Raw genomic sequence first — 25,507 nt, 5'->3', positions numbered from 1 at the left:
ACTCTGTTAGCCCAGCTGGGGTACAGTGGTGCGATCATAGCTCACAGCAGCTGCAGCCTTGATCTCCTGGGCTCAAGCAGTCCTCCCACCTCAGCCTCCTACGTAGCTGGGACCACAGATGTGTGCTACCACCCCACCCACTATAGGAATCTTTTTTAATGCATTTGCAGTTTACCAAAATGGCTTTTCACATCTTCAATTTGAAAAGTGTTATCTTGTCCGGGCACGATGGCTCACACCTGTAATCCCAGCACTTTGAGAGGCCAAGGCCGAAGGATCACTTGAGGTCAGGAGTTTGAGACCAGCCTGGCCAACATGGTGAAACCCTGCCTCTATTAAAAAATAAAAAAATTATTCAGGCGTGGTGGCACACACCTGTAATCCCAGCTACTGGGGAGGCCAAGAGAATCACTTGAACCTGGGAGGTGGAGGTTGCAGTGAGCTGAGATCATACCACTGCACTCCAGCCTGGGTGATGGAGTGACACTCTGTCTCAAAAAAAAAAAGAAAATTGCTATCTTAGCACCTAAGGAAGCTGGAGTGGCCTAGGGCCAAAGTGGACCCACAGCAACCCAGATTCTTCCCTCTCTTGCCCTCTTTGTGAAGCTCCCCCAGAAGCAGCATCTACCACTCCAAGAGGGAAGCTGGGCCAGAACTCAACCCACACAGGCTGAAGTGTGCCCTTGCCCCTAGGCTACACTTGTGGGAAAGGCTGCCTTACCACCACCACCCCAACCCCTGACTCAGCAGGGAAGCCAGGGCCTGGGGGCTGTGCCCAATGGCCTAGCTTCTAACCAGTCTTCAGCCTCCTCCCCTCAGCACCCAGAGTGCCAGCCTGCTGTCCCCAGACACTCTTCCCCTGGGCTGGTTATCAGCTGCCTCTGCCCAGTTTGAGAAGTTGGGTTTTTTTGTTTTTTTGGATTTTTTTTTTAATGTGCCTTTAAGCCATCTTCATCCAGTTTCTGATATCTTTGGTTGGGGTTGTTACCCCCGACTTTGTTGGTTTATTTGTTTATAATTTCTAACTCCTTTTCAATCCTGCCTATTGGGTTTGACAGTAATTTTGTAGATTTAAAATGTTTCTTCCAGATCCAAGTAAATTGTCAAAAAGCAAACTGATTGAAATGAACCTTCTAATCACCAGTTCACATTTGCACAATGTGAAAGCTTTCCTGTCCGTTCTATTTTCTGTGTTATCCTGCTTTTTAACAATGCAAAATTAGCTCCCAGCCAGTGTGGCTTGACTTACGTCTCTTGCGGTGTTCTGGCTGTTTGCCACATGGTAGTGTGGGGTTACAGGCCTCATCCTAGCCTCGGTAGCCTGGATCCAGGCCTGTGAGAGCACAGCAACCAATGAAGCCAGGACAAAAGAAACGCCAGGGGCCCGAGGCACGAAGCGGTGGAAAGAGATGGTGGTTCATCGTGGCTGCTGCCCTGTGGCCCCTGCATCTGCTCCTGATGCCTCTGGGTTAGATCTGCAGGCGCACTGGTCTGGCAGAAGCGGCACGACAGTGGGAGGCTGAGCCAGTGCTTACACATGTCCCGCCCTCCCAGGGTTCTTTAGTGTCTTAACACTTAATCTTCACAGTACCCCCAGTCCACAGATGAGGGCCACAGGCCCAGGGAGTGGACGCAGTTGGTCCAGGTCTCCCAGCCAGTGAGTGGTGGCTCTGGGATTTGAGCCCAGGCAGTCCGGGGAGCACTGGAAGCCCCAGGTATTAGCTCCGCAGGCATCTTGACCAGCATTGCTGCCATACAAAATCCAAAGCATCAGGGAAATGCTAAACCAGGGGGAAAACTGCATCTAATTCTGAAAAATGGACCAAAAAATGCCAAAGAGAGTTACAAAACTTCAAACTTAGCAATAAAGGCAAAACAGCACTGGGACTATTTCCTTCCCACCAATTGCTTGCTCCTGACGAGGTCCGAGCCAGCAGGCCCAACTGGCCTTCCCTGCAGTGAGTTACCAACCAGAAGCACACAGGCCCCTGCCCACCCCTGGGCTCTGAGCTGCTCTGCTTCCCTAACCTGGCAAATGCCAGACCTGGGGCCCTACCCTAGTGCCACCTCCCCCTCACCACCCTAGTCTGCCTCCTTGAGACCAGGATCCATCAGTTCCTCTCATCTCTGTATCTCCTCCTCTACCCAAGGCCTGGCCAGAAGTAGGAGGTCCTTCAGGTTGGAACAACCAAAGATAAATGGAACCACGTTAATACATTAGAGCCACAGGGAGATTCCAGAACAGCGCCAGGGGCTCCTTCTCAGGGTGTCAGGAAGGGTTGACACATGGCACCGTGCACAAGTCATCAGCCAGGTGCTGGGGATAGAATGACAGGTATGACTGTCAGACATGGTCCCTTCCCCTCTCGCAGCCTGGAAGTTGCAGAGGAGAGGGATTAGCAAAGGCAGAGAGACCCCAGAGACAGCTGCTGGGAGAAAGGCGGCCGGGGCCCTGGGGAGGGGACAGAAGAGGCCCAACGTGAGGGAGGGGCACAACCGAGGGAGGATTCCTGCCACCTGGCCAGGGTGGTGAGGAAGGCACAGCCCTATGGAGCTGGATGCCGCAGTCTCAGTGGGAGCCACTGTGGCAGCTGAGAGCAGCTTGTTCCCAATTACTGTGTGAGACTGTCATCTCTAGATCTGTCAGAGGCCCATGACCAAAGAGGCAACTTAAAATGAATGCATTTAGTAGAGAAATGACCAGGCCCTCGGCCTGCCCGCCACAGAATGCCTGGCCCTCCACCCTCTGTGGGCTCAAAGCTCGTGAATGCGGCTCTGTAGCCCACCGTCGGTGTCATACCTCTCATGGAGACGGCTCCCTCTTTGTCTTGCAGGGGATGAGCTGACCAAGATGGAGGACGAGGATGAGCAGGGCTGGTGCAAGGGACGCTTGGACAACGGGCAAGTTGGCCTATACCCAGCAAATTATGTGGAGGCGATCCAGTGATGAGTCGGGGACAGGCCAGCGGGGGGACGGAGGCGGCGGGCCCAGGAGCCTCAGCCAGCCACGTGGGCATCCACTCCTTTTCCTGCAAGAGATGATGGTTCCATTGCTCTTGGCTTCATGGTGTTCCTGGAAGGCAGATGAGCTGGTCATTTCGCCTGGGACCCGGCACCTTTCCAAGTGCAGCTGGAGGGATCTGAGCGCAGGAAGACGCAGAACAACAGAAATAGCCGCCCCTCCCCGCCCACTGTGCCTGTTGGCCTATCATAGATCTCTATGTTCTTGACTTTGTCTCTCCTTTCTGAGTCAATGGTGGGTTACACTGATCTTGTTCCACTGATTACTCTCTCTGACAAGTCCATCACCTGCAACTTAAATGAACAAGCTTACATCCCATTTTGAGTGAAGATTTTGAGGTTTTTAATTTAAAGGCTGTGTACAGTTATACTTTTTTATACACCTGTTCATTTCTACTTAAATTATGGCACAGATTGATGCGCACCAGTCTTGAGGAAACGATCTCCCTATTCCCTTGCCCTGTTACTCAGCCACGCCGTGTGTAGGCTTAGCCTCAGGTGGCAGATGTTTGAGGAAAGGAATTATGCCAGGAAGGTGGGACCGGGTTATGGTCGGGTTTCTATTGGGAATGCTCTTTGTGCTTTTGGGCATCTGAATGGAAGCTTTACATAGAACCTTAGGTAGAACTCCCCCAAATCGCCATATTTAAAAATTATTTTCACTCCATTCTTGCTTAAAACTGTACTCTTTTGCAAATTAACAATTTTATCACTGATTCAGAGTTAAAAAGAAGACTAACTTTTCAAGCAAATGCATCTGTAAAGATGCTTTAGATTAGATTGTCATGTCTCAGTGTCTATCTGTATATATTATTTGATATTCAGAGAATCTAAAGCACTCGTCTACTGTTTTAATGAGATTTAACAGCTTTTAACAGTGAGTTTCGTTTGTAAACTGCTTGAAGTCTGTGGCATTCAGGCACACGTCTGGCTGGCCGGCTGGGTCTCCTCCCGGGCTCAGTGGGCCTGGGGCCTCTCTGACGTGGTGCCTGCTGGAGGGAGGCTCGTCGTCACCAGCTGACTGCTGGTCCGGCTTCTGACCGGCCTTTGTCCTGGCTCCGTAGCAGAACACTGTAAAAGTGCCCGCGTCTTTGCAGTAGTTGCAGATTTCAGTCGTCGTGTTACTTGTGCACAAACAGAAGCTGGGTCTTACCCGCAGCACGAGTGTCTCGGGCTGCCCGGAGTCGCCCGGGAGCAGGTGCTGCAGCCAGAGTTACGCGGGGGCCACGCGGGCCGGCGGGGGTGGGGGGAACGTGGGGGAACCTGTGTTTCATGTGACTCAGCAGTGCCCGCCGCCGTCACCAGCTATGCATTCACTCCGTTTCCAGTGAGCAGATGTCTTGCTTGGAAAGTGGACCTGTGTCTGTGTCTGTCCTGAGAACTTACCAGCAGAAATCCTCATTTCTGTGCTACGGATTTACCAAAAATTGTCAAGTCTTTTTCAGTTTAACAGTTCCTTTAAATGTGTAGTATTTGAGGAAAAAAATCAATAAACAGTTGATCTCGTGCATATGGAAGTCCCTTCGCCATCATCTGTCTTCACGCCCACTTCACTTGGTGGGGGTGGCCTCCCTGGGGCTTACTAGCTTTGGAGCTGGGCAAGATCCAGGGCACAGGACCCCTGCCCAAAAGGCCACGGCCCACTGCCCCTGCCAAACTGGAGGTTGGGGATTTGAAGCACCTGAGCCCCTTGGGGTTCCCTTCTCCCCGAGACCTGCTGCTGTTTGACCTGGGCTTCCACATGGTGCGGGCATCGGCTGGCGCCTCTCTATTGCCCCAGCCCAAACAGCAGGACAAGACTGACATCACCCATAACTCTCCTATGAGCACATTTTCCTGAGCACCTACTGTGTGCTGTCCACTTTTTACTTACATTATCTGCGTCTCCAAACATCTCCACAGGGTATGGGCAAGTCTCCCCATTTCCATTCTACCGAGGAGGAAACAGAGGCTCCAAGAGCCAGCCAGGGTTTCTTGAGGAGTCTCAGCCAGCCCAAAGCACTGAGCGAAATCCCTGAGGAACCACCCCCTCCCTCGCTGGTGAAACTGAGGAGGGAGGAGGCTTGGACTGGCTTGAAGACAGGAGAGAAGCAAGACGTGAGGGCGGCTGTGGCCACGCTCACCGAGCCCTGGGAAGGCTGCCCAGAAAAGCACGCCAGCTGGGCATGGGGCCTCACAGAGCACCTGGGAGGAGCAAGGCAGGCAGCTGCCCCTGCAGTGTGGCTTTGTCCCAGCTCAGCAAGGGTATGGGACAGATCCTTGTCACGCAGCCTCCTTGTCTGAGGGGTGGCGGGTCCCCTGCTCCCAGCTTCTGAGGAGTTGGAGCCCTACAGCGCAGGGCGGACACCCAGCTTGGCCCACAGCCCCAGGCTGCAGAGAAACAGGCAGAACGGGGTTGGGAGGGAAGGTGGGGGGTCAGAAGCAGGCTCCTGGTGCCGGTGGCCTCAGTCACTGCCCAAACACCGTGGCAAGACCACAGTCCCCGCTGAGCTGGATGAAGCAACCTCCACTCTGAGGCCAGATCACACGGCCCCACCGTGAGGGATCTGGCAGGGCCTCTAACTGCCCATCTTCCCTCTCCTGCCCTGCCCTCAGGGGCCAGCTTGGAAACTTCAGCTTGTCTCTAGGCCTCAGTTTCCCCAAGTAGAAGTGATACTTTTCCAGTTGGAGAGTTAGAGCAAGACGAAAAGGTGGCCTGGGCAACATAGTGAGACCCTGTCTCTACAAAAAGTTTAAAAATTGGTCGAGTGTGGTGGTGCATGCATCTAGTCCCAACTACTTGGGAGACTGAGGCAGGAGGATTGCTTGAGCCCAGGAATTTGAGGCTGCAGTGAGCCATGATTGCACCACTGCACTCCAGCCTGGACGACAGAGCTCTCGAGACAGTCTCAAAAAAAGAAAAAGGCTGGGCACGGTCGCTCACACCTGTAATCCCAGCACTTTCGGAGGCCGAGGCGGGTGGATCACGAGGTCAGGAGATCGAGACAATCCTGGCTAACACGATGAAACCCCGTTTCTACTAAAAATACAAAAAATTAGCTGGGCGTGGTGCCTGGCACCTGTAGTCCCAGCTACTCAGGAGGCTGAGGCAGGAGAATGGCATGAACCCGGGAGGTGGAGCTTGCAGTGAGCCGAGATCGCGCCACTGCACTCCAGCCTGGGTGACAGAGCAAGACTCCATCTCAAAAAAAAAAAAAAGAAAAACGCCACAGGCACTCAGGAGCTGGTCATTGTCACGATTATGAGTGACACCATAGGCAGGGGCCCAGGGTTCTCTGCTGTCCATGGCTGCCCTTCGCTCCTCCCACAGCCACCACCCTGGATCAGTGCTGCCACCAACTGTCCACACCTCTTCGTGTCCCCAAGGCCCCTGAGTTGACACTAGGGGGAGTGTTAGCCCCAGAGCCCTCTCCTGGGCCAAAGCTACCTGGAGCTCAGGACAGGGGTATTTCATCATCTCTCTCCATCCTTCCCACAACCCAGAAATGTCGGGAGGGTGAGCAAGTGCTGCCAAGTGACCGGAGTAGGGATCTGGCTTTGCTGCAGCCTGAGCTAAAACTGGGCCTTCGGAGGTCCCTGCAGATGGAGAACAGGGCTGGCCTCTGCTCTGGGCTCTGATGCCAGATCCTGGTCCACTCAGAAGCATGTAGTGAAGGCCCGACTGGGCAGCCTGGGCTGTGTCAAGGCCTCAGGCACTGGATAGGCCTGGAGGGAACCCGCTCACAAGCCATCGGGATAGGGATGGGGGAGGTTGGGAAGGACTTGTGTGGACCACCTGACCAACCCCCTCATAGTTCATGGGGAAACAGGATAAGTGAGAGGAAGCAGTGACTTCCCCGTGGGCACAGACCACGTGGTTTGGGAAGCTGAGCAAGGTCTGACCCCTGAGTGGCCCAACCTGGTGAGGGATCAGCTGGCTCTCCTTATGTATCCATTGCGCAGTCATTCATTCACCATGCATCTATTGAGCACATACTGTGTGTGAGACTCAGTGGTGCCAGGACAAACATGAAGAGAAGCCAGTCTTGCCCTTGGGAAACTCTGGTAGGCTCAGAGAAGGACCTGTGTTATTCTGACACCATGATGGGACAGCCAGAGACAAAGGGCCAGAGTTGTCTTCTGAGAATGTGTGTGCTGGGTTTCAGAAGTCTCAGGCCTCCCAACCCAGGCTCCAAGGCCTCAGAGATCAGAGCACTGCTCAGTCCTTGAGCCGTTCCCCAACTTCCTGTAGGAAGTGTCCCTGAGTCCCCACCTGGGCAGGAGGCTGGACCACAGACAAACGGAAAATGCCTGAGCTTCATTTGCTGTAAAGTAGGGATGACTGGCGGGCACAGTGGCTCATGCCTGTAATCCCAGCAGTTTGGGAGGCTGAGGCGGGTGGAGCACCTGAGATCAGGAGTTCGAGACCAGCCTGGCCAACATGGTAAAACCCTGTTTCTACTAAAAATACAAAAAATTAGCCGGGCATGGTGGTGGGCACCTGTAATCACAGCTACTTGGGAGGCTGAGGCAGGAGAATCGCGTGAACCCGGGAGGCGGAGGTTGCAGTAAGTCAAGATTGCGCCATTGCACTCCAGTCTGGGAAATAAGAGCAAAACTCTGTCTCAAAACAATGACAACAAAAAAACAGGGGTGATGAAGTGAGGATAACTTAAGGGGTGCTCAGAAGCCAAAGACCCTGCCAGGTGGGCACCCCAGCCTGTGGGTGCCCTGTAAGCTTTCCTTCCCCCACCCCTTTTCACAGTCCAAGGTCTCCCCAGAGTGGTGGCTGCCCGCTCTGCTCCCCTCCCTTGTCCACCCTTCCTGAAGCCTCCTCTGAGGCAGGGAAGGTCTGCGCCCCTCCCCAGCCCTTCCACAGACACCTGTGGAAGACAAAGGCCACTCTCTGGGCCTCGGTTTTCCAAATAAATGGGCTGCATCTCTGTGGCCCCTGTGGTGGCAGCAAGCAGAGGGGCCCTCAGGCCAGGACGGAGTCAGCTCCAGGTGCCAGCTAGTGAAAAGAACCAGGGTCAGGATGGAGGTGGCTCCACCACACCTGGGAGGATGTGCCCAAACTGAGCTAAATCTGGCCTCGCCTGCAGTTGAGGTACGAGGCTCATTTCTGGCCAGGCATGACCACCACCAGGCACAGGGTCGGAGGAACCACAGTGCTCATCTTCCCTCTAGCCCGGGTGTGTGGCGCTAAACCAAAAAGAAAAAAGAAAACGCAACAAATCTAGGACCATCCTATGAAACCCAGATTATATTGTTTTAGGCATCTACAAATCCTTTGTGGAAAGGGCTAGGAAAGGAAGGAAGGAAGAAAGAAATGAACTAAATAAGTGATGTCACTCTTTTAGGGGAAAGGATACCAGCACCAACGGCCGGTGGACCAAAACTCAGACGCCAGAGGAATACTAGGTGCTAGACCTCCCGAAGGTTGCAGAAACCCAGAGCGCCTTAGGGTTAGGGTTAGGGTTAGGGTACGAGGACCTAAAAGACCCTGAGCTCAACAGCATTCGGATCACCAAGGCAGCCGCCTCAGGGCATGTGAACTACATACAGTCACTGGCCGCTTCTGGGCAAAGACAGCCAGGTGGCCCTGCCCCTTTATGGTATTTTCCAATAGTAATCTTAATTATTTTTTCCTGATTGTAAAAAGAACAAAGGCTCAGATGAAAATTTGGAAATTTAGTAAAGGTATTCAGAAAAACATTAGTTATCTGTGATCCTGACTTCCAGAGGTTACATTGCTAACATTGGGGTGTATTTTTTTCTGGTATTTTTCCTAACATATATGCACATGAGCCGTTTTCTTTTTCTTTTCTTTTCTTGAGGTGGAATTTCACTCTTGTTGCCCAAGGCTGGAGTGCAATGGCACAATCTCGGCTCCCTGTGCCCTCCACCTCTCAGGTTCAACAATTCTCCTGCCTCAGCCTCCCGAGTAGCTGGGATTACAGGTGTGAGCCACCACGCCCAGCCACATGTGCTGTTTTCTTGTCGTCATCATCATCATCAATGTGTGTATGTGTCTTACAAAATTGGGATCGTACTGTAAATGTAGTTTCGTACCCTACTTCATTCTCCTACCATTTGATCATGAGCATTTTCTCATGTCCCTAAATATACTTCAATTAAAAATAAACACCAGACATAGTGGCTCATACGTGTAATGCCAGCACTTTGGGAGGCCGAGGTGGGAGGATCACTTGAGCCCAGGAATTCTAATCCAGCTTGGGTAACACAGGGACACCCTGTCTCTACCAAAAATAAAAAAAAAATTAGCCAGACATGGTAGCGCACACCTGTAGTTCCAGCTACTCAGGAGGCTGAGGTGGGAGGATCACTATAGCCTGAGAGGTCAAGGCTGCCGTGAGCCATGATTGCACCACTGCACTCCCGCCTGGGAAACAGAGCAAGACCCTGTCTCAAAAAAAGAAGTGAAAGAAGTAGAGGAGGTGGAAGGAGCAACAGGAAAGGCTGGCACACTCAAGTGTAACTTTTATTGAAAAAAATCTGGCTGGGCATGGTGGGTCATACCTGTAATCCCAGCACTTTGGGAGGCCGAGGTGGGAGGATGAGGTCAGGAGTTGGAGACCAGCCTGGCCAACATGGAGAAACCCCGCCTCTACTAAAAATACAAACATTAGCCAGGCATGGTGGCACACACCTGTAATCCCAGCTACTTGGGAGGCTGAGGCAGGAGAATTGCTTGAACCTGGGAGGTAGAGGTTGCAGTGAGCTGAGATCGTGCTACCACACTCCAGCCTGGGTGACAGAGCAAGACTCCATCTCAGAAAAAAAAAAAAAAAAAATCCACATGTAAGTGGACCCATGTAGTTCAAGCTCAAGTTGTTCATGCGTGAAGTGTACTGTTTAGTGGCTGAATGATACTCACGCTGTAAGTCCCATGTTGCTGAGCATTTGCTTTGTTTCCCATTTTTCTCAGTTCTTAAGGTATAATTTATGTATATACTTTTTTTTTTTTTTTTGAGATGGAGTCTCCCTCTGTTGCCCAGGCTGGAGTACAGTGGTACCATCTTGGCTCACTGCAACCTCTGCCTCCTGGGTTCAAGCGATTCTCCTGCCTCAGCCTCTTGAGTAGCTGGGACTACAGGCACCCACCACCATGCCCAGCTAATTTTTGTATTTTTAGTAGAGGGGGGTTTCACCATGTTGGTCAGACTGGTCTCGAACTCCTGACCTCATGATCCACCCACCTCAGCCTCCCAAAATGCTGGGATTACAAGCGTGAGCAACTGCGCCAGGCCAAATACACTCCTTTTAGTGTACAGTTCTTGAAGTTTTGATGAATGTATACAGTTATGTAATGTACTAGTCCATTCTCATGCTGCCACAAAGAACTTGCTCAAGACTGGGTAATTTATAAAGGAAAAAGGTTTAATTGACTCACACATCTGCATGGCTGGGGAAGCCTCAGGAAACTTATAATCATGGCAGAAGGGGCAGCAAACACATCCTTCTTCACATGGCAGCAGGAAAGAGACATGCTGAGCAAAGGGGAAAACCCCTTATAAAACCATAAGAACTCATGAGAATTTACTCACTATCATGAGAACAGCATGGGGGTAACTGCCCCCATGATTCAGTTACCTCCCACCAGGTTCCTTTCCTGACACATGAGGATTATGGGAACTACAATTCAAGATGAGATTTGAGTGGGACACAGCCAAACCGTATCACATAACCATCACCACAATCAAGATATAGAACTCTTCCATCACCTCCCCAACAGGTGGATCTTTGTAGTCAACCCCTCCTTACACCCCCAGTCCCTAGAAACCACTTAGATGTTTTCTGTTTCTACCTTTTCCAGAATGCCATAAGAATGGAACTGTGCAATATGTAGCCTTGTCTTTTTTCACTTCACATGACTCATCTGACATTCATCTGTGTGGTTTCATATGTCAGTATTTTGTTTCTTCTTCTTCCTTCTTCTTTCTTCTTCTTCTTTTTTTTTTTTTTTTGAAACGGAGTCTTGCTCTGTTGCCCAGGCTGGAGTGCAGTGGCACGATCTTGGCTCACTGCAAGCTCCGCCTCCCGGGTTCATGCCATTCTCCTGCCTCAGCCTCCCGAGTAGCTGGGACTACAGGCGCCCGCCACCACACCCGGCTAATTTTTTGAATTTTTAGTACAGACGGGGTTTCACCGTGTTAGCCAGGATGGTCTCGATCTCCTGACCTCGTGATCCGCCCGCCTCGGCCTCCCAAAGTGCTGGGATTACAGGCGTGAGCCACCACGCCCGGCTTTTTTTTTTTTTTTTTTTTTTTTTTTGAGACAGGGTCTCCCTCTGTCACCCAGGGTGGAGTGCAGTGGTGCAATCTCTCCTCACTGCAACCTCTGCCTCCCGGGTTCATGCGATTCTCATGCCTCAGCTACGTGAGTAGCTGGAATTACAGCCACACGCCACCACCCCCGGCTAATTTTTGTATTTTTAGTAGAGACGGGGTTCTCCCATGATGGCCAGGCTGGTCTCAAACTCCTGGCTTCAAGTGATCTGCCCACTTTGGTCTCCCAAAGTGCTGGGATTCCAGGTGTAAGCCACTATGCCTGGCCTTCTTTTATTTTATTTTTTTTTATTTTTTTACTGACAGTGTCTCGTTCTGTCGCCCAGGCTGGAGTGCAGTGATGCAATCATAGCTCACTGCAGCCTTGAACTCCTGAGCTCAAGTGATCCTCCTGCCTCAGCCTCCTGATTAGCTGGGACTACAGGCATGTGCCATCATGCCCCGCTAATTTTTTAATTTTTTGTAGAAGCGGGATCTTGCTATGTGGCCCAGGGTGGTCTCAAACTCCTGGCCAAAAGCCATCCTTCTGCCTCAGCCTCCCAAAGTGCCGAGATGACAGGCATGAGCCACCACACCTGGCCCCAGTAAGTTCATTTCAAATGTATCTGGCCTATACAGAAAGAATATGTCAAAGAGATAGCATTCACTTGTTTTCGCTTGGCACTAAGCAAAGTCCACAGGTGTTGTCTTCCAGGGGCAAGGGACAGGATCTGTGCGTATTCTCACTTGTGATTCATCATATGACTATGTAGCCATGTCTGGTTTCTCTTTAGGGTGGGATTTGGCTTTCGGCAAGCTCCTATTAAACAGTAAATGAACTAAATAAACACAATGCTGCTTCATTTGGCCATAGCTATGCCAGGATCTCTTCATGAAAGACGAACAGCAAAGAGAGTTAGAATGCAAATACTCTACAAGAGGGACAATACTGGGCTGGGTGGCTCACCCCTGTAATCCCAGCACAGTGGGAGGCCGAGGCAGGCGGATCACTTGAGGTCAGGAGTTCGAGACCAGCCTGGGCAACATGGTGAAACCCCATCTCTACTAAAAATAGAAAAATCAGCTGGGTGTGGTGGTGGGTGCCTGTTAATCCCAGCTACTTGGGAGGCTGAGGCAGGAGCATTGCTTGAACCTGGGAAGCAGAGGTTGCAGTGAGTCAAGATCATACCACTGCACTGGGTGACAGAGCCAGACTCCGTCTCGAGAAAAAAAAAAAAATGTGTAGCCCAGGATGCTCAAGGGTGGGGCCTTCTCAACATTCCCACCATCCTCATGGCAAACCCCTGGATTGTAGAGGGATTCTGCTTCTCTTTCCCCTCCTTTTTTGCATTTGAATTTGGATTACTGGGTTTTATTTCTACCCCTCCCCTGGCAGCAACAGATCTTTGCCCATTCCCTGAGACAGAATTTACTGCTTTTGCTTTTTTTTCTTTCTCTTTTCTTTCTTTTTTTTTTTTTTTTTTTTTTTTTTGTGACGAGTCTCCCTCTGTCGCTCAGGCTGGAGTGCACTGGCTTGATCCTGGCTCACTGCAGCCTTCCCCTCCCAGGTTCAAGCAATTCTCCTGCCTCAGTCCCCAAGTAGCTGGGACTACGGGTGTGCGCCACCACGCCGAGCTAATTTTGTATTTTTAGTAGAGACAGAGTTTCACCATGTTGGCCAGGCTGGTCTCGAATTCCTGACCTCAGATGATCTGCCCGCCTTGGCCTCCCAAAGTGCTGGGATTACAGCCATGAGCCACTGCGCCCAGCCTGCTTTTTTAGAAGAGAAGAGTCCAGAGGAAGCAGGTGGGGTCTGTGCCTGTTCCTGAGCAGCTGGATGCCCACCCCACAGAGAGGTCTCTCTCCGGGCTCTTTGCCAGTCCCCATCTTCCTTGTGAAGTACGGTTTCTGATGGAGGTTTATTAAAAAGGGCTTATGAATGAATGTGAACTCCCTTTGTATCTGAGGCCCCCAGCTAGTCCAAACTCACATGCCAACCTACACTTGGCCTTTAAGACTTCATTAAAATTATAGCCGATTTCCTGTTGCCAACTAGTTTGGCAGTAACCTCTTTCTCCTGCGCTCTGCCAAAGGTGAAGGGGTTCTTGTGTTCTGTCTTTGGAGAGGCTTCTGTTGTCTCTCTTTGGCGCTGAGGTTACTTGGTTGCCTTGCAACCTCAGCTTTCTGATGGGCTCAACAGAAGTTACAATTTGGTAGATTATCCAGCTTTTCTCATTATGATATTGGGAGGGAGAGCCTTTGTAGCTTTCTACATTCTAAGCCCATTCCACAAATCTTTATTGAATGCATACTATGTGCCAGGCATTATTCTAGGTGCTGGGGATAAAGTAGTAGAAAAAACAGGCTGAGCACAGTGGCTCACACCTTTAATCCCAGCACACTGGGAGGCCAAGGCGGGCGGATCACTTGAAGGAGTTTGACACCAGCCTGGCCAGCATGGTAAAACCCCATCTCTACTAAAAATACAAAAATTAGCCAGGCGTGGCGGCAGCTGCCTACAGACAGCTACTCGGGAGGCTGAGGCAGGATAATTGCTTGAATCCACGAGGCAGAGGTTGCAGTGAGCTGAGGTTGCGCCACTGCACTCCAGCCTGGGTGACAAAGCGAGACTCTGTCTCCAAAAAAAAAAAAAAAAAGTAGAAAAATAGATCTGATTTCAAGAAATTTATATTCAGTTGAGGAGAGGCAGATACAGATAGATAGAATATTATATATCATAATATTAGATGCCAATAAGTTCTATGAAAAACACTTAAGCAACTGACAGATAAGACAACGATAGTGTATTGGCCGGGTGCTGTGGCTCACGCCTGTAATCCCAGCTCTTTGGGAGGCCGAGGTGGGCAGACCACCTGAGGTCAGGAGTTCGAGACCAGCCTGGACAACATGGTGAAACTCCATCTCTACTAAAAATATAAAAATTAGCCACGCGTGGTGGCATGCACCTGTAATCCCAGCTACTCGGGAGGATGAGGCAGGAGAATTACTTGAACCCAGGAGGCAGAGGTTGCAGTGAGCCAAGATGGCACCACTGTACTCCAGCCTGGGCAACAGAGGGAGACTCCATCTCAAAAAAAAAAAAAAAAAAAAAAAATTAGCCAGGTATGGTTGCGGGCGCCTATAATCCCAGCTACTCAGAAGGCTGAGGCAGGAGACTCGGCTGAACCTGGGAGGCAGAGGTTGCAGTGCGTCAGGATCACACCACTGCACTCTAGCGAGACTCCTCAAAAGAGAAAGGAGAAAAAACATTTGATTTCAAGAAATAAATATATATATATATATATATATATATATATTTTTTTTTTTTTTTTTTTTTTTTTTTTTTTTGAGACAGAGCCCTGCTCTGTCGCCTAGGCTGGAGTGCAGTGGTGTGATCTCGGCTCGCTGCAACCTCTGCTTCCCGGATTCAAGCGATTCTCCTGCCTCAGCCTCCGAGTAGTTGGGATTACAGGTGCCCACCACCATGCCTGGCTAATTTTTGTATTTTTAGTAGAGATGGGGTTTCACCATGTTGGTCAGGCTGGTCTCGAACTCCTGACCTCATGATCCACCCACCTCAGCTTCCCAAAGTGCTGGGATTACAGGTGTGAGGCACCGCCCCCGGCCAGAAATATATATTTTTGTATTCAATTAGAGCCAGATACATATAGATAGAATATTATATATTATAGTATTAGATGCTAAGTTCTATGAAGAACACTTAAGCAACCATAGTGTATAAATGGTACCTCCTACCCCTTCCTCCCCTATTCGTGTAGATACTGTATAATTTACTGCTTTTGTTTCCCTCTCCTCAATCTCTATGGTGGAGAATGGGCTAGACTGCCCTACTCTGATAATATAACTTAGTAAGATTTCAGCTCCAAGTAGTAAATGGGACCATCATTCCCATTCCCATCAGGAAGGATAAAACTGCTCATAAACATGCCCGGTATTCTGCGTAAGGCCAAACTAGTACCTGGTGGACACAAAGCACAGGTCTTATACTTCGACTCAATACAGGAAGAACTTTTAAACCATCAGAGCTACCTGCAAAAGTAATGTACTTTTCTGGAAGATAATCAATTTCCCTTTCTTGGAAAAGTTGCAGCTTTGGGTTTATAAGTTACATTGTCTGCAAGCTCCCAACTGCCACCGAGGGTCTCCAAGCAGATAGGTGGAGTGTACATTTCCTGACTTCTAACAGTAGAAAGCCTCCACCAAAGGCTCTTCAGGATATCCCTAGGAAGCTGCTCACCTGTGCTACTCAGCACTGATTCTTTAATTTCTTTGTACAGATGAATAAACCATGGTTTATTTTATTTTACTTTTTGAGACAGGGTCTTGGTCTGTCGCCCATGCTGGAGTGCAGTGGTGCGATCTTGGCTCACTGCAGCCTCGACCTCCTGGGCTAAAGCGATCCTCCCACCTCAGCCTCCCAAGTAGCTAGGACTACAGGCCCATGCCAGCATGCCCGGCTAATTTTTGCATTTTTTGTAGAGACGGGGTTTCACCATATTATCCAGTCTGGTCTTGAACTCCTGAGCTCAAGTGATCCTCCCGCCTCAGCCTCCCAAAGTGCTGGGATCACAGGCATGAGCCCCTGAGACTGCAAATAAACCATGCTTTAGAGAAGGTAAGTGTCTTGATCAAGGCCACAGAGCTAGGAAGCAGCTGGCTGAACTGGGATTGAGGCCAAGGTAGTGCCTTTGATGCCAAAACCTGCTGTCCTTCCTCACTATCACCCAACCTCTTTCCAGTGGCTCCACACCCATTGTGGTGACAGAGGCACCTTCTGCTGAGTGTAAACTCTTCTGGCTGGAATTGTTTCCCAGAGGGTAGGGTGCAGCCCCGAGGGCTGGGGTTAAAAGTCAAGCTTCTCATCTGGACTCATCAGTTCTGACTGAGCACTTCTGCCTCAACCCGCACTGCCATCTCTCCATGAACGTGACACAAAAGCCCTTGGTTTCAGAAAGCCAGTTTCCGGGCAAAGAAAGCTTTCCACCCAGGGCCTGGCGTGAGCTGAGGGCAAGAATTAAAAAAAGAGTCGGGTGCGTCGGCTCACGTCTGTAATCCCAGCAATTTGGAAGACCGAGGTGGGTGGATCACCTGAAGTCAGGAGTTCGAGACCAGCCTGGGCAACATGGTGAAACCTTCGTCTCTACTAAAAATACAAAAATTAGCTGGGCGTGGTGATGTACGCCTGTAATCCCACCTACTCGGGAGGCTGAGGCAGGAGAATCGCTTGAACCAGGGAGGTTGCAGGGAGCCGCAATCGCGCCATTACACTCCAGCCTGGAGGACAGAGCGAGGCTCCGTCTCAAAAAAAAAAAAAAAAAAAAAAAGGGAAGGCAACCAGCTAAGGTCCGGCGTCAAGGCACGGGCTCTCCGTCTCGTGCCGAAGGAGGGCGCGTGCGCCCCTTCCCCTGCGTCTGACCGTTCCATGGAAGCAGCCCGTTAGGCGAAATGGCGATCGACCAGGCGAAACGTTGGTGGATCCTATGGCAGCGCGCGTGGCAGGCAGCCACACCGGGGCCCGGCTTCGCCCAGCGCTAAGGGCGTGGAGCCGCGCCGCAAATGGCGCGCGAGCCTCCTGCGCACGCGCGTGCAGCGTCTGGGGTCGGGCCAGCGGCGCGGCTGAAGCGAGGGCGGGGAGGGAAAGCGAGCGGCGCCTGCGCCCCGGCGGTGGGCGGGCCCCGTCGTGGGCGGGGATTGGGGCGGAGCCTGACCGTTACGCGCAGCCCCGCCCCCGCGGCCTCGTCGCTCCTGCTGAGGCGGTAGCCGCTTTTCGTCGGCTCTTACCGGTTGGCTGGGCCCACTGCGCCGCGGCTCACAGCTGACGATGGGGGACCCCAGCAAGCAGGACATCTTGACCATCTTCAAGCGCCTCCGCTCGGTGCCCACTAACAAGGTAGCGGCCGCGGGCGAGTGCGGGCCTGCCTGGCATCCCTGCGGGAACCGGCGGGAGGCCCCTGCGGGCGCCAGTGGCCGTGGCTTGGGAGGCGGGGCCGGCGCGGCCTGTGACACGTCGCACTGTGGGGCCGCGGCAGCCTGGCCGGGACGGGGCGGACGGGGCGGGCGGGGCCGGGCAGCTGAGGGGCCCGGGCGGGAGGCCGCAGCGCGGGGGTCCTCACGCGAGCCGGGGAGCGTTCCCGGGGGCGGCGGCGCGGGCACACCCCCCAGCGAGCTCTTGGGGCGGGGGGCGAGCACCGGCGGCTCTGAGCGGGGGCGGGGGCATCCTCGGGGGCGCTGCGAGGAGGGAGCTCCCGGCTCGGAAACCCCGGCTGCTGGCGCCGGATGCGGGGAAAGCGCGGCTCCCCCAGCGCCACCCTGGAGCTCGACCCCGCCTGTTGGAGCCGGCTTGGCTCCTCGGGCCTTGCGGTGCCTGCCTCAGTTTCTCTTCTGATAAAGTTGCCGAGTGGTCTACGCTTTGGCTTCCAGCTTTTGTCGCTTTGGCCAGGGAGGCTCACCACAGCCTCCTCCCTCTCCTCGGTTCTCTTTGGAGATGGAGGTTTCCTTTTTTTTTTTTTTTTTTTGTCTCCAGAGGCTGTTCCCTCCGTGGAACTTTTACAGCTTTGCGCAGCTGGCTGGAGGCGTTGGGGTGACGCAGGGGGCTAAGGTGACACGTCGGGTCGGAGAGGGACTTGGAGAGTGCAAAGGGCTGTCGCGTCAGCGTGGACTCTCCCCGCCCCTCCTGTGACACGAGTTTTGTCTGGTCCCCACTGTCACTTCCCGAAGGGAACAGCTGTTATTGAGCATGGTCATGAACCTCGACATGCTGGCATAGAACGTTCCCGAGTGTTACAAAATAGGTTGTTTCTGTTGGTTTTAAGTCTTGATGGTACAGGGGAGCCCATATATTTTCCAGCCTAGGTGAGGAAGGAAACAGTTTATTGGAGGTGATGTCTGATGGATGTGGGAAAGTTAAGAGAAAGGCTCCAGGAATTCTCCAGTGCCCGTTTCTTTACTGTTCTCTTGATTTTCACATTTTTATTTATTTATTTTTTTAGAGACAGGGTCTCACCCCGTCACCCAGGCTGAAGTGTAGTGCCTTGATCCTAGCTCACTGCAGCCTTGACCTACCCAGCCCAAGCCATCCTTCCTTCCCAGCCTCCTGATGAGGCTGACACCACAGGGCTGTACCACCACGCCCAGCTAATTGTTATTAATTAATTAATTAATTTTTGTAGAGACAGGGTCTTGCTATGTTGCCCATGCTGGTGTCAAATTCCTGGGCTCAAGCAGTCCTCCTGCCTCCTCCTGCCTTGGCCTCCCAGAGTGCTAGGATTACAGGCATGAGCCACCATGCTGGCCTTAATGTTCTTTTTTTTTTTTTTTTTAACGTTTTAATTTTAATTTTTTTGAGACAGAGCCTTGCTCTGTCGCCCAGGCTGGAGTGCAGTGGTGCGATCTCAGCTCACTGCAACCTCTGCCTCCTGGGTTCGAGCAATTCTGCCTCAGCCTCCTGAGTCGCCAGGATTACAGGCATCCACCACTACACTCAAATAATTTTTATATTTTTAGTAGAGACGAGGTTTCACCATGTCAGTCACTCTGGTCTCAAACTCCTGGCCTCAAGTGATCCACCCGCCTCGGCCTCCTAAAGTGCTGGGATTACAGGCGTGAGCCACCGCGCCCAGCCTTGCTTTTTAAATTTAGATTGATGTGTTGATAAAGAGTGGGTCCTGTGTAACTTAGTCAAGATTGGGTTCTGCGGTTAGCAATGTGTAAACTATATTTTTTTGTCACCTTTATCTCAGAAACATCAACATGTATTCTCTTTGATTTAATTCAAAGATAATTTTAAATTAGAAATCAATGTCTTTATATCAAGAGGCTTTTGAGAGACAGGCTTGTATTGTCCAAACTGCTACTTTCTAGGTATGTCACCCTTGGACAAGTTACTTGACCACTTTGTCCCTTTCTTCCTCCTCTGAAAATGGGGCATGAACTAGACCTGACTCAGAGGGTTATTGTGAAGATTAAATGGAATAATCCAAGAAAAACACTTAGAGTAGGAACTGCATATAATAGTCTTCAATAAATGGCAGCTGTTTTTATGATGAAGAACACACCTGTGAAAAATTTTATATTCTGTAATAAGATTAATAAAAGCAATGAGCAAAAATGTTTTCTGGTAATGTTTAACAGTAATGTGCTATATTTCTTGGTTGAGACCTTTTATTTGATCATTGGTTTGAAACCCTTACCTAAACGAAGATAACAATAGCATTTTAAAATTGGGGTCATAAAAGACAGCTCTAAGATACATGAGCCAGGAAAGGTAATCAAAGAAAAACAAGTCGGCTTACTTTTAGAACATGGTATCCAATTTCTTCGTCTCATGTATGATGATTTACTCTAGATCAAAGGTCATGAGGGTCAATTCTCTTTTTTCTTTTCCTTTCTTTTTTTTTTTTTGAGACAGTCTAGCTCTGTTGTCCAGTCTGGAGTGCAGTGGTGCGATCTTGGCACACTGCAACCTCCTCCTCCCAGGTTCAAGCGATTCTCTTGCATCAGCCTCCTGAGTAGCTGGGACTACAGGCGTGTGCCATCACGCATGGCTAATTTTTGTATTTTTAGTAGTAATGGAGTTTCACCATATTGGCCAGGCTGGTCTCAAACTCCTGACCTAAAGTGATCCGCCTGTCTCAGCCTCCCAAAGTGCTGTGATTACAGGCGTGAGCCACCGCACCTGGCCAAGGGTGAATTTTCTTGTTTGTGAAATCCTTCTTTGTTGCTATACCATTCCTTACTTTTATATGGATTGGGTTATTCATTCAACAAGTATTCATTAAGCACCTATGCTATGCTGGGCACTGTGTAGAGCATGAAAGGTATGTACACTGATGGTATGTTCCTGTCCTCAGGGAACTTATAGTCTAGTGGACAGATGAAGGGCAGATGCAGGACGGCAGGTGGTATGTTTTCTGCTCTGAAGCACAGTGTGGTGGAGCGGGAAGAGTGGCTCTGGGAACAGACTGCATGGGATCCAGTCCCCATTGTGGGCATTTCCACTAAGGAATTACTAAGAAGTGGCCACTTCTTATCTGTCATACTTAATTCAGTAATTCCTTAGTTTTCTTTAAAATGGAGATCAAGATTTACCGCCACCATCCCACGCCCAGAAGGGCTCTTCATGCTCTCTGCAGCATGGTGCTTCTGTCGCTTACAGAACAACTTGCCTTTGATGATTTTCAAGAGAGTTGTGCTGTGAGGTGGCAAAAGTATCCAGGCAGCAGGATGCCAGTGCCTCAAGGAAAAAATGGTCCTTTTCGGCAATGTGTTCGGTACTGGGGGTTTGGCCCTTGTGTATTACTGCATACAAAAGACTTTTTCCAGGGCTTTGTATTACCAGTTGGCATTGGAGCAGGTGCATAGCCATCCCAAGGCACAGGGAGCTCTGGGCCCTCTTCTCAACATTCACTGTCTCAGACTCACCAAGCACAACTTTGTGGACATTGCTGATGCCAAGTTGAAGATTCCTAGCTCTGGATCCAAGTCAGAGGGCCATCTCCATGTCAGCTCATCCAGAAGTGCCCCTTTCAGAGGTGGCACCTTGATGAGGTCTTCCTAGAGCCCAAGGATGGCCAGCAGATTCCCATGTTCAAGCTCAGTGGGGAGAATGGTGAAGAAGTGAAAAAGGAGTAGAAACGATCCAAAAGACCCAGCTTTCTTCTAGTCTGGCCTTCCCTTATCTCCACCATGTGCCCACCAGGGGTGATGGCCCATCTGAGTGACAGACACTCCCGTAAGCTAATTTTCCAGCCACCAGTGGAATGATTGTATGTGCTGGCATATGGTAATTTTGGTATAATTCTAACTTGGGCACAACGAATGCTATTGTCATTTTTAAACTGAATCAGAAAGAAACTCTTATTATAAGATAATTTATGTGAAAGTTCTTTGTTTAAGAAAGCACATGATAAAAGGAATCAGAATTAAGAAAACATTCGTTGATTTAAAAAACAAATAAATAGGCCGGGCGCGGTGGCTCACGCCTGTAACCCCAGCACCTTGGGAGGCTGAGGCGGGTGGATCACCTGAGGTCAGGAGTTCAAGACCAGCCTGGCCAACATGATGAAACCCCGTCTCTACAAAAATACAAAAATTAGCTGGGCATGATGGCGAGTGCCTGTAATCTCAGCTGTTCGGGAGGCTGAGGCAGGAGAATCGCTTGAATCCAGGAAGCAGAGGTTGCAGTGAACCAAGGTCACGCCACTGCACTCCAGCCTGGGCGACAGAGAGCGACTCCATCTCACACGCACACACAAATAAAATAAAATTAAATAAATAAAATGGAGATCAAGACTAGCTACATAATTTGTGAAATGTACAAAATGAAAAATGCAGGGCCCTTGTTTGAACAGTATTAAGAATTTCGGCCAGACACAGTGGCTCACACCTGTAATCCTAGCACTTTGGGAGGCCAAGGTGGGTGGATCATCTGAGCTCAGGAGTTCGAGACCAGCCTGGGCAACATGGTGAAACCCCATCTCTACTAAAAATACAAAAAATTAGCCAGGCGTGGTGGCATGTGCCTGTAATCCCAACTACTCGGGAGGCTGAGACAGGAGAGTTGCTTGAACCCAGGAGGCGGAGGTTGCAGTGAATCAAGATCACGCCATTGCACTCAAGCGTGGGCGACAGAGCGAGACCCTATCTCAAAAAAAAAGAATTTCAAGATGAGGCTAGGCGCGGTGGCGCCTGTAATCCCAGCACTTTGAGAGGCCGAGGCAGATGAATAGCTTGAGCTCAGGAGTTTGACACCAGCCTGGGCAACATGGTGAAACCTCATCTCTACCAAAAAAAAAATAAAATTAGCCATGCATGGTGGCTCATGCCTGTGGTCCCAGCTGCTCGGGAGGCTGAGGTGGGAGGATTGCTTGAGCTCGGGAGGCAGAGGTTGAAGTGAGTCGAAATCATATCATATACTCCAGCATGAGACCCTATCTCAAAAAAAAAAAAATTTTTTAAGATGAGACAGCAGAGCATTAAGCCAATCACACACTCTTTTATTCTAAGTGTGGGGCCCTCTGCGACTGCGTAGATCACACACATGCCCAGGAAGCTGGCCCTGATGGGGATGATCATAGTACCTTCTACTAGTACCCTACTAATGAAAGCGTTGTTAGGAAGATGAAATTGGCTAAAGTGCCAACAATAGTGCCTGAATTAAACACTCAATATTAGCTGTTATTATTATTTGTATACTAATTATTCTCATCATTAAACAAAACAAATTGTCAGTGAAAAGCTATTTCTTGCTCATCACCATAAGAACTGATGTTCTGCTTTAAAAGCCACATCTTGACTTTGGTTTGGGATTGCATATCAAATCAAAGCGCAGTCCCTGCTTCCAAAGCATAGCCTCCTGGTATAGCAGGAGGATCAAGGCAGCATTTATGGGAGCCAGACCTGTATTTCTCACCACTTCTGACCTCCACATGTCCCAGTCTCCACTTGTTAGCTCCTCTACCCCTATAAACTGCTCCATCATGTGCATTTGCATTTAGTGAGCACCTGTGTTGTGCCAGGCATGGTGCCAAGCTCAGGTGAATAAGGTAGACATGCCCCCCCCCCCATGGGGCTACATTTTAGCAATCCCTTAGCTTAGGTGATGGGTCCGGAGGATGCCAAAGCTGCCTGCCTCATTAGGAACCTCACTGCTCTCTTCTTGTAGCCAGTCTGGTGACCACCTCAGAAGTGATTCTCAAACTTGGCCTGCTCTGGGCTGTGTACCCAAAATCTCTGCCATCACCTCTACCAAAAACCCTTTGCATCCTGTCCTTGCTTACTAGGAAACAATCTTGTAACTAATTGTCTTGCCCACTGGACTGCTAGACTGTGGGCTCCATGTGGGCAGACTTCCTGAACCACGCTAGTATGTCCACTTGGTATGTGCCAGGTACACTTGATAGTAAGTGCACAGCAACTGGTAGTTGAGTGACTAGGTGAGAAATTACACACAGCCTGACGGGGAAGAACAGCACCTTTTGGCAGAGTCTGTTGTTTTGTTTGATGCCCCACAGAAGAGGGTTCCCCAATGGCCATCACCACAGGGCGTTTGAATTTGCGCGTCTGTCTTCCCCACTTCTCAGTGAGCTCTTTAAAGACTAGCACCAATAAGCGTTCAGCTAGTGTTTGTGCTGCTACTTTTTCATACCTCATCACCTGTCACATGTCTGACATACAGCAGGTGATCAGTAAACACCAAAGTAAATCCCCTGGCCTCTTTTTGTGTCAGTTGTCACTCCACCCCGATTATTGAGTGTGCGATCAGTGTGAGCATATTGTGGTGAGGGGCTTTAGAAAACCCACTCGTGTTTCCTCTCTTGTATTGCCCTGAAAAGACCAGAAGCCAGATCTTGCTTGATAATGATAGGTTGGACAACCTTCACATAAGTGATTCTGCCTATAAAGTATACCTTTTTTTTTTTTTTTTGATAGCAGGGTCTCACTGTTGCTGAGGCTGGAGTGCAGTGGAGTGGTCTCCGCTCATTGCATCCTCCGCCTCCCAGGCTCAAGCGATCCTCTCACCTCAAACTCCTGAGTAGCTGAGACTACAGGCACGTTCTACCACGCCGGCTATTGTTTTTAATTTTTTGGTAGAGATAGGGTTTCGCCATGTTGCCCAGGCTGGTCTCAAACTCTTGAGTTCAAGCGATCTACCTGCCTTGGCCTCCCAAAGTGCTAGGATTACAGGTGTGAGCCACTGCACCCAGCCTATATATCTAATATGTATTTTTTTTCCTGCAAAAAGATTAAAAACAATTCTATTAGAGGAATTTTTTTTCCCTATTCGGAGTTTAATGAGTTATAAATACTACTTTCCACAACAAGCACTGTGTATTTTATGGGCCCAGCACACTTCCGATGCGTGACTCTGCTAGTTAGCACTGTGTATTTTAAAGTACTTTTATGCCCCTGTTGGGCTTCAGTGTCAGTGTTGAAGGGGCTAGTAATTTTTGAGCTGGCAATACGTTTTTAAAGTTATTCTTTTGAGTAACAAATATTTACTGAATGCTTACCATGGGTAAGCCTATTTTTCAGGCTGTGTGTGAGATTTAAAAGTACACAACTATTCAGCAAACACTTATTGTGCATTTACCATGTGCAGGTTCTGTGCTAGTGGACAGGAAAGCAAGGTGACAGGAGCCGGACGTGGTGGCTCACACCTATAATCCTAGCATTTTGGGAGGCCGAGAGGGCCCAAATTGCTTGAGCCCAGGCGTTCAAGACCAGCTTAGGCAACATAGCAAGATCCCCATCTCTACAAAAGAAAAAAAAAATATCTGGGCACGGTGGCATACACTTGTCCTAACTGCTTAGGAGGCTGAGGGGGGTGGATGGCTCGAGCTCAAGAGTTCGAGACTGCAGTGAGCTAGGACCGTGCCACTGCACTCCAACCTAGGTGACAGAGCCAGATCTTGTCTCTTTAAAAAAAAAAAAAAAAAGCCATAAAGCAGCGAGCTAGGACCATGCCACTGCACTCCAGCCTAGGTGACAGAGCCAGACCTTGTCTCTAAAAAAAAAAAAAAAAAAAAGGCCATAAAGCAGCGAGCTAGGACCGTGCCACTGCACTCCAGCCTAGGTGAGAGCCAGACCTTGTCTCCTTAAAAAAAAGAAAAAAAGCCATAAAGATTAGCAAAAGGGAAAGATTCTACCCCTGTAAGAGCTCTCAGTGCCCTCAGTGGGCAGGGAACGTAGTCCTCGGTTATGAACCTCCATCTAAGAGTTAACAAAGTGACCTGGACAGAGTGAGGCGGTGGAGGTAGAGAAGGGCACAGCATCTCGTAAAGGAATATCTCTCTGTATTAGTCATCTATTGCTGTGTATCAGATCACCCCCAACTTGGCATCGTAAAACAACAGATAGTTCTGAGGGTCAGGAATTTGGGGGTGACTTAGCTGGCTGCTTCTGACCCAGGGTCTTTCATGAGGCTGCAGTCAAGCTGTTGGCCCAGGGCTGAGGTCATCTGGGAGCTTACTCACATGGTGGTTGGCAGGCCTCCTCTCCTCGCTGGCAGTTGGACTGAGGGCCTCAACTCCTCAGCACTTCACCCTCTCCACAGGGCAACCTGAGTGTCCTCAAGACATGGCACCTGGCTTCCCCTAGAGCTAGTGATCCAAGGTGGGGAGGGAGAGAGGGGGAGAGAGAAAAAGAGAGTGGGGGAGACAGGAAAAGGCCATAGTGTCATTTGTAACCCAATCTCAAAA

The 25,507-nt window shown here is 50.1% G+C and overlaps 2 protein-coding genes, 1 long non-coding RNA gene and 1 pseudogene across 11 annotated transcripts in view; 3 read left to right on the top strand and 1 right to left on the bottom strand.

The window, feature by feature from the left end:
• Nucleotides 1-2,910, bottom strand: part of LOC134730124 (uncharacterized) — a 32,545-nt gene extending 29,635 nt beyond the window's left edge. The window contains exon 1 of the long non-coding RNA XR_010111802.1: nt 2,801-2,910. This is a non-coding gene — a long non-coding RNA (uncharacterized LOC134730124). The remainder of the gene's footprint in view (nt 1-2,800) is intronic.
• Nucleotides 1-4,531, top strand: part of PACSIN2 (protein kinase C and casein kinase substrate in neurons 2) — a 143,343-nt gene extending 138,812 nt beyond the window's left edge. For all 7 annotated transcript variants that reach the window (XM_003805168.6, XM_008968410.4, XM_055105416.2 and 4 more), the window contains one exon: nt 2,835-4,531. In XM_003805168.6, the coding sequence (XP_003805216.1) occupies nt 2,835-2,947 (113 nt within the window). In that variant the 3' untranslated portion in view covers nt 2,948-4,531. The remainder of the gene's footprint in view (nt 1-2,834) is intronic.
• A 10,098-nt stretch (nt 4,532-14,629) lies between these two features.
• ARFGAP3 (ADP ribosylation factor GTPase activating protein 3) overlaps nt 14,630-25,507 on the top strand; it is a 63,139-nt gene continuing 52,261 nt past the window's right edge. For 2 of the 3 annotated variants that reach the window (XM_034948336.2, XM_063603353.1), the window contains exon 1: nt 16,921-17,199. In XM_034948336.2, the coding sequence (XP_034804227.1) occupies nt 17,131-17,199 (69 nt within the window). In that variant the 5' untranslated portion in view covers nt 16,921-17,130. Of the gene's footprint in view, nt 17,200-25,507 lie in introns of all 3 variants that reach the window. The other variant, XM_034948335.3, reaches the window with a different exon arrangement.
• LOC103785555 (cytochrome c oxidase assembly factor 1 homolog) lies at nt 20,326-21,012 on the top strand (annotated as a pseudogene).

This window comes from Pan paniscus, chromosome 23, assembly GCF_029289425.2.
Source record: "Pan paniscus chromosome 23, NHGRI_mPanPan1-v2.0_pri, whole genome shotgun sequence".
Lineage (NCBI taxonomy): Eukaryota > Metazoa > Chordata > Mammalia > Primates > Hominidae > Pan > Pan paniscus.
Note: the sequence above shows the minus strand (reverse complement) of the source record. Positions and strands in the feature narration are given on the sequence as shown.